At 42.0% G+C, this 7,641-nt stretch overlaps 1 protein-coding gene across 1 annotated transcript in view; it reads left to right on the top strand.

Annotated features, from left to right (window-relative positions):
• The window catches only part of LOC104963335 (RING finger protein 165-like), a gene marked incomplete at its 5' end in the record, with an annotated part of 8,430 nt that extends 795 nt beyond the window's left edge, over nucleotides 1-7,635 (top strand). Inside the window, 6 exons of the mRNA XM_010791910.1 lie at nucleotides 1,557-1,694; nucleotides 2,463-2,592; nucleotides 3,821-3,925; nucleotides 4,151-4,246; nucleotides 4,893-4,993; nucleotides 7,435-7,635. Of these exons, the coding sequence (XP_010790212.1) occupies nucleotides 1,557-1,694; nucleotides 2,463-2,592; nucleotides 3,821-3,925; nucleotides 4,151-4,246; nucleotides 4,893-4,993; nucleotides 7,435-7,552 (688 nt within the window). The remainder of the gene's footprint in view (nucleotides 1-1,556; nucleotides 1,695-2,462; nucleotides 2,593-3,820; nucleotides 3,926-4,150; nucleotides 4,247-4,892; nucleotides 4,994-7,434) is intronic.
• Nucleotides 7,636-7,641: the final 6 nt, after the last annotated feature.

The raw sequence follows: 7,641 nt of genomic DNA, 5'->3' as shown, positions 1-7,641 counted from the left end.
ATCAACATGTGTCCCCTCTTCTTCATGTCTCTTCTACATCAACATGTGTCCCCTCTTCTTCATGTCTCTTCTACATCAACATGTGTCCCCTCTTCTCCATTTCTCTTCTACATCAACATGTGTCCCCTCTTCTTCATGTCTCTTCTACATCAACATGTGTCCCCTCTTCTTCATGTCTCTTCTACATCAACATGTGTCCCCTCTTCTTCATGTCTCTTCTACATCAACATGTGTCCCCTCTGTGGAAAGAGCCTCTGAATGTTTCAGGAACAAAGATTCTCTCTCTTTTGATCCATTTCTATAAAAACCTGTCTGAAAATGAGCTGATCAGATTTTGGCCACTTTATGATGTCATAACGATGTTTTGTCTTGTGTAACCAATAGCCAATCAGCAACCAAGGTAACCCCCCCCACCTTATCACCTGAATCTCCTCCTGGAGCACCATTAGCCGCTTTCACACCAAATACTTTGCAGTACTTAGTCCCCCCAAACTCTTTAGTCCCTCGAACTGTCCCAGTAAATCGCGTTCACACCGGAATAAGTTCCCTGAGGGAAGATTACGCAAATAAAGCCGCTGACGTCACTTCTTCTTCTTCTGCTTTGGGTTTACTGGCAGGCCGCAAACAACTTCACGGCGTATACTGCCACCCGAAGTCCCGGGTAAATCGCCAGAATGCCGACACCTCCTCATCACTCCACCGCTCCCACGTTTTCTTTTGTGTTGCCATAAGTTAGTCTCTCTCCGTTTATGCGCTGGGCTAATGCTAATAATGCTAATCCGAGCAAATAAAATGGCGGAGTTTTACGGGGCGTGGTTTGCACCTTTTCCTCCCCAGGAAAGTACCACCTCTCTAGCAGGGAGTGAAAAGGGGAGGAAAAGTCCCGAAAAAAAGTTCTAGTTCCAGATCTTTTTGGTGTGAACGCAAAATCCTAGGAACTATCGCAACTATACTGGGAAAGTACTCCGGTGTGAAAGCGCCAATTGTGTTCTTTTTTACCAAATATCTCTCAGACAGACTGCAGAGCAGGTGGATTTTTTCTAGAAATATTTTTGACTTTTGTAAAATCGCAACCTTTGTCCTCACAATATGACCAAAATGTGTTCTTAGAAACAGTTAAGTTGGGTCAGAATTGAATGTGCAAAAAGCTCTGAATATGAGCAGATATCGATCTCAAAGACATATTAGGTTTTTAAGTCTTTGTTAAGGTTTGTAAATTAAGAAAAAGGACACAACAGAGGAGGGTAGTGTAAAGTATCTTTCATTAGATGAGAAAAGTTTGATCTACAGGAGAATAAATACTTCAATGCCTAAGAGCCTTGCTGCATCATCTTCCATTTATATATTTATACTTTGAAATGTCACCTGGCACATAAACAAAAAAATTTCCACTATAAATTGGTGCCTGAAATTCCCCAGAATGCAGAAATAATGAAGTGTGTAGGAGGCGGCGGCGGGCCCCCTGCCTGATTTGTGTTCTCACAAATGTCTCAACGTCCTTGCAAACTCAGAATCAAACAAACAAATAACGTGTTTATCTCCTGTTTGTCTCCCCTCAGAAGAACCCAGGAGCGTCTCCCCCTGAACCCCCACAGACTGAGAGCAGGCTACGAGTTCCCCCCCCTCCACGTCCCTCAGCCAATCACAACGCAGCAGCAGCAGCAGCAGCGGTACCTGGCCGAGGGCACCGATTGGTGAGTCTCTGACCACACTTTCTCTCACTGATTGTGCTTTTATGTTAAATGTTTGTTGTTTGTTGTTCAGGTATTGTGTCTGGATGTGTGTCTGTTGATGTTACACATGGAGCTGCTGTGATGCAAGTCAACTTTCAGACTTGATCTGACCATTAAGTATCATCGTATCGTATCGTCCTGCAGAGAAATGTTTTATTTGATTTTATTGTACCTTTATTTAACCAGGATAGGTCTCATTGTCCGGCAGGGTCTCAGTCAGTAGGGGCTTGGACTGGGAGCCGGTTCAAGTCCCCGATCAGACCTAAATATGGAGTGTGGACCGCTACTTGGAGAGGTCCCAGTTCACCTTCTGCCCTGCCGTGGTGCCCTTGAGCAAGGCACCGGGCGCTGTACTACCCACTGCTCCTAGTACTAGGTTAAAAGCAGAGAACACATGTCACTGTGTGTGCTGTGTGCTCTGCATGAGTGACCATCAAAGAGGGGTTCATCCCTCCCATTCTATTCTATTGAGATTACAAATATTATTTTCAAGATGGCAGAAGATAGGTCACAGCACAGTTACAGACACATTTAAAACACACACTCACAACACAGTCATACAACAAGTTAGCCAAAGCATTGACAGCCACAGCGGCTGCTTCAGCGTTATTTCAAGGTCATTTAGAGATTCTTTAAATGACCTTGAAATAACGCCGTCTGTGTGTCTCACAGTGAGGGTGATGATGTTGATCAGTTTCTCTCTCTCTGTCTCCCCCCTCCCCCCTGCAGGGACCTCAGTGTGGACGCCGGCCTCCCCCCCCCTCAGTACCAGCTCCAGCAGCTGCCCCAGCACTACCAGCATTACCTGGCCTCTCCCAGAATGCATCACTTCCCCAGGAACACTTCCTCTGCACAAGTGGTACGTCCTGCTGGTTTGTAATCTGAGTTGTCATCATTATGTGTTCATTATGTGATGTGTTGTGATTTTAAAAAGGTGTCTGTTATCATCTGGACAACAGCTGGAAGTTAGCATGTTGGCTAAAGCTGCTCCATTTACTGTTGTTAGTGACAGCTGATCAATGGGGACTGTCCACGACACTATACACAAATAAACTAAACTACTCACTGGACCAATAGGCCTAATATTGTACGTGCACATTGCTTACTGTTTGCTTAAGGACCTCTTATCATATTGTATTTTAAACCCTCTTTGACAGCTGACTCTTTACTCCTTTGAACTGTCTGCTAGGCGCTGCAGGTGATAAAACGTTTTAGTATTTAAAGGCATCTCCAGCCATCTGCTCGGCTGAAAGCAAGCCTTACTCTGAGTCTGTTGCTACCAGCATGGTGGCCTTTTGTTGTGGCTGAGAAGCTCAAATCCATAGATAGATTTAGTCTCCTTCTTCAACTGTAGCATCTGAAGGTTTATTCCACAGCGGTTATGTTAGGATCCACTTAAGTTAGGCACATTACAAGATGATTGAATACCTGATCCCAGGACATTTGAGTGAGATTCTGGGTGTTTCTCAATTTCAAGTACGCTTGCTTGGTAGCACATGTCTTCCGAGTCACTTCCTTCAGAAGAAAGGCAAGAATACTTCCTGGCATTTGGAAAACAAAGAGTGGAACAGGCTAGCAAGTGTGCAGGTGTGTGTCATATAAGAGGCCTTACATTTTCCGCCACAGATTTGGGGAAATTGGTCCGTGCGCAAAGCATTGTGGGGATTTTAAGACCGCGGAGTCTACACATGTGCAGCCTCGAGATTTCTCCAAACGAAGTACGCCGGGCTCGGTAGACGGTATGCTGGACATTGGAACAGTACTTCGGCGGGACTCGATGAGGTAGCATCCTTGAAATAGTGGCTCTGTAGCAGCTTTCCTCGACATTGAGAAACACCCCCAGAGAGACAAACCTGCTAGTTTCTCCTGTTTGAAAGATATATTTTCCTATAAGTGAAGGTTTTTCTTGGTGGATTGAATGTTTAGACAAACTATGTTCTGCTTTGAAAGACGTGGTGTTTGCTTCCCCTTCAGTATTCTCAAAAGATTGTGTTTTTATTTCTAAGAATGCATAAAAACTATTTTAAAAGACTTTGTTTAACAGTTTTTTTTTGCTGTAATTTGATGAAGAGTTCCCCTTTTTTCAGGTTGTGCATGAAATCAGAAACTACCCGTACCCCCAGCTGCACCTGCTGGCTCTGCAGAGTCTCAATCCTTCCAGGCACGCCACCGCCGTGCGAGAAAGCTACGAGGTAAACGCTTTTCATTTAAGAATCTATCAGAGCAAGGAATCCATCGAACAAAAAAAAGGACTTCCTGTTCTTCTCGGCATAACATTTCAGCTTAAATGTTCATTTCTTACCTTTAAAAAATCAGTTACACAAATAAATCTCACCTTAATCTCAATATAGTAGCTGTGTTGTGTTTTTTAGATTGTACTTTATCCTATTCTAAACCCTATCCCCCCTTCCCCTCAGGAGCTGTTGCAGTTGGAGGACCGTCTGGGCAGTGTGAGCCGAGGAGCCGTTCAGACCACCATCGAGAGGTTCACCTTCCCTCACAAATACAAGAAGGTAGGCCCATACCTGCAGGATGACACCCAGAGAGTACACACCTCCTTTCCTCAAGTAAAAGAACAGATACTCGTGTTTAAAAATACTCTGGTGAAAGTAGAAGTACTGACTAAACTTCTTTACTCAAGTCAAAGTAAAGAGGCTTTGAAATGTACTTCAGTAAAAAGTACCCATAACTAGCAGCTGTTTTAAAGAGTACCTGACCTCCCTTTATATTAATAGAACAATAATGTCATTGTTAGCTAATGAATGTTTCCATGTTGAACAACGGCAACATGACAACGTTTTCATTGGTCCCTCTTCTTTAGAGAAGACCAGGAAATGATGGATACACGGATCGTGTTCAAATCAATAGGCACTCAATGACTCTAAATAATAATGATCACGCCACCAAACACACATTCAGACTAAAAGAACCAGCCTGTTTGGAAAATGTGAGAAGTAGAAAGTAAAGGTATTTGGGTTCAACATGTAAGAAGTAGAAAGTACAGGTATTTGTGTTCAACATGTAAGAAGTCAAAGTCAAAAGTCGTCAGAAAAATAAGTAGTGGAGTAAAGTACTGATACCAGAAACATGTACTTAAGTTCAGTAACAAAGTATTTGTACTCCACCTGTCTGACCCTTCCTTATCTGCTCTTCTCACAGAGGAAGCCTCAGCACCTGAAGACCGGAGAAGAGGAGGAGACAGACGTGGACGAGAAGTGCACCATCTGTCTGTCCATGCTGGAGGACAAAGAGGACGTCAGGTCAGAAACCTCTGTGTTTTTTAAGAAGGAGATTTAGAAAGATTAAAATAATAATGGGAAATACGCTTACATGCTTGATGTCAGGGAGGATGATCACTCATAGTACTCATATCTCATATATTAAAAACCTATCTTTGTAATTTGGGTTCAATTCTCACCGGTATCATTGTCCATGTTTTACTGTATTTAGCTTTTATTTTTCATTAATTCAAGGGAATTTCATTGGGATCACTGTTGATGTTTTATCTTGTTCTGGATTTATTTTAATATTGTTGTTGTGTTTTCTGTAAAGCACGTTGGGCTGCTTTGTGCGTGAAAGCTGCTCTACAAATAACGTTTATTATATCTGTACGGTAGGGAACCTGGTCCAAGCTCAATATCCTTTTAATAATAATAATAATAATAATAGATTACATTGTTATAGCGCCTGTCAAGGGACCCAAGGACGCTTTACACGCTGTCAACAAACAAGCAAACAAACAAACAAGTAAGGCAAATAATAATGTAAAAATTAAATATGTAGCAGTTGGAGTTTGATGGGTTAGGGGTCAAAGTAATATAAGACTTGTCAAATTAATATAAGACTTTTCAAAGACCCTGTGTTTCCTTTGTCAATATGCTAACATTAGCTACAGCTGAAAAAAAATAAACGTAAATTTCTCTTAAAATTAAACCTAACCCCAAGAATATTGAGATTGCTCAATATGGAACTACAATCAACTTTAGAGGTGTTACATACTCTTGTGAGCTTCTCTGCTAAAAGCTAGGTGTGTTTTTACATGTTCAAACCAGCACTACTTAGCTTAGCTTAGCATAACAGGGGCAACAGCTGGCCTTGGCTTTATCGTGCTGTAACAAAATCCATAGTATTTCTTGGCTCTGAGCAGTGGAGGGAATCGAAGACGTCTCTAGTTGCAGCCAAGAAATAGTCTGATACATAAACAACCATTAATAACCACCCCCCCACCCCCTGCTAGCATTAGACATACAGAGTATCTCTATGATATACACATCTAAATCTGATCTGCCCCGTTCAGCGTGGAACAGTTGTCACAACAAAACTAAAATGCATTAGTACGCAGATTCTGTTATGAGCAATGCTAACTGTTTCCACCTGTTTCCAGTCTTTGTGCTAAGCTAACCAGAGGTGGGAAGTAGTGGAGTACAAATACTTCGTTAGGCTACTGTACTTAAGTACATGTTTCTGGTATCAGTACTTTACTCCACTACTTATTTTTCTGACGACTTTTTACCTTGACTTCTTAAATGTTGAACACAAATACCTGTACTTTCTACTTCTTACATGTTGAACACAAATACCTGTACTTTCTACTTCTTAAATGTTGAACACAAATACCTGTACTTTCTACTTCTCACATTTTCCTTTTTTTTTTTTACTTCTACTTTTACCAGAGTATTTCTAAACACGAGTATCTGTACGTCTACTTGAGTAAATGATGTGTGTACTTTTGCTAACTCACATTCAACACACACACATATATATATCTCTCCTCCTTTAATCAAGCAAATAAGTGTATTTTCTAAACTGTTGATCTTTGCTTGTACCCGATGACATGAGCATGTGCACAGACCTATTGGGGGTGTGAAATTCAGGGGATCAGTCCCAGCTCCTGGGGGTGGGGGGGAGGGTCAGTTTACAGCATGTGGAGCCTCAGCTGTCTGCAGGATTGATGACTGGACAGAAGTCGCCTCTACGTGCCTGAGTGAACAGAATGAAATCCCTGCAGGGTTCACAAGTTTCTCTGCAAGCTCCAAACTGAGAGGAAACATGTGTCGGGCGCTCTTAGATAACAGGGGGAACATGATAGAGAAGCACTACCAGATATAAGAACAAATAACAATAAGGAAGGGAATGTTCAGGGGACGTTTCAACCCCAATATGAATCATTTGTTTATCAATTACTCACCAAATGTTACCCTACATTCACACGCCTCCACTGTGAACTAATGATCTGAAATCAGAGAAAAGTGTAGATGAATTCAACAAAGTTAGGGCAAAAATATATAAAAAACATCCAGTCGTATTCTCCCTACTTCCCAAACACCTGCATTTTGACTAAAACATTCCCTTATCTCTCTTACTGTAAACGTGTTTGATTTTGTAAGTTTTGAGTGAAAGTGAATCAAGACTTTTCTCTGTTTTTGGATTGTTTGTTCAAAAAAGAACAAATAATCCCATTTTGTTCGTCTATGTGAGAAAAACCAAGGTTTATTTTGGTTAAGGGTCATTTTAAGGGTGATATATTCCTTTAAAAACTACCTCAAGTTGTCAAAACATGTTGGCGTTATTAATCTGATTCAGCCACTAACACACAGGCTTTTATTATTCTTATATCCTGGTTTCCTTTGTTTCCACACACACTGTGAGAGTCTAGCTTGAATCATCATTAACTCTCCCTCTCTCTCTCTTTGTCCTCCAGGAGATTACCCTGCATGCACCTCTTCCACCAGGGCTGTGTGGACCAATGGTTGGCCACCAGCAGGAAGTGTCCCATCTGTCGAGTGGACATCGAAACACAGCTGAACCCTGACAGCTGATGAGATTTAACTCCCCCCTCCTCACCCTCCTCTCTTTGTCAATCACCCTGGTGTGGTTCCTGCTTTCTTGCACCCTCCCCCTTCCTCCC

Source organism: Notothenia coriiceps, unplaced genomic scaffold, assembly GCF_000735185.1.
Source record: "Notothenia coriiceps isolate Sejong01 unplaced genomic scaffold, NC01 NC01_scaffold00035972, whole genome shotgun sequence".
In the NCBI taxonomy this organism is placed as follows: domain Eukaryota; kingdom Metazoa; phylum Chordata; class Actinopteri; order Perciformes; family Nototheniidae; genus Notothenia; species Notothenia coriiceps.
The sequence above is the reverse complement of the archived record's forward strand: the minus strand, read 5'-3'. Positions and strand labels throughout refer to the sequence as shown.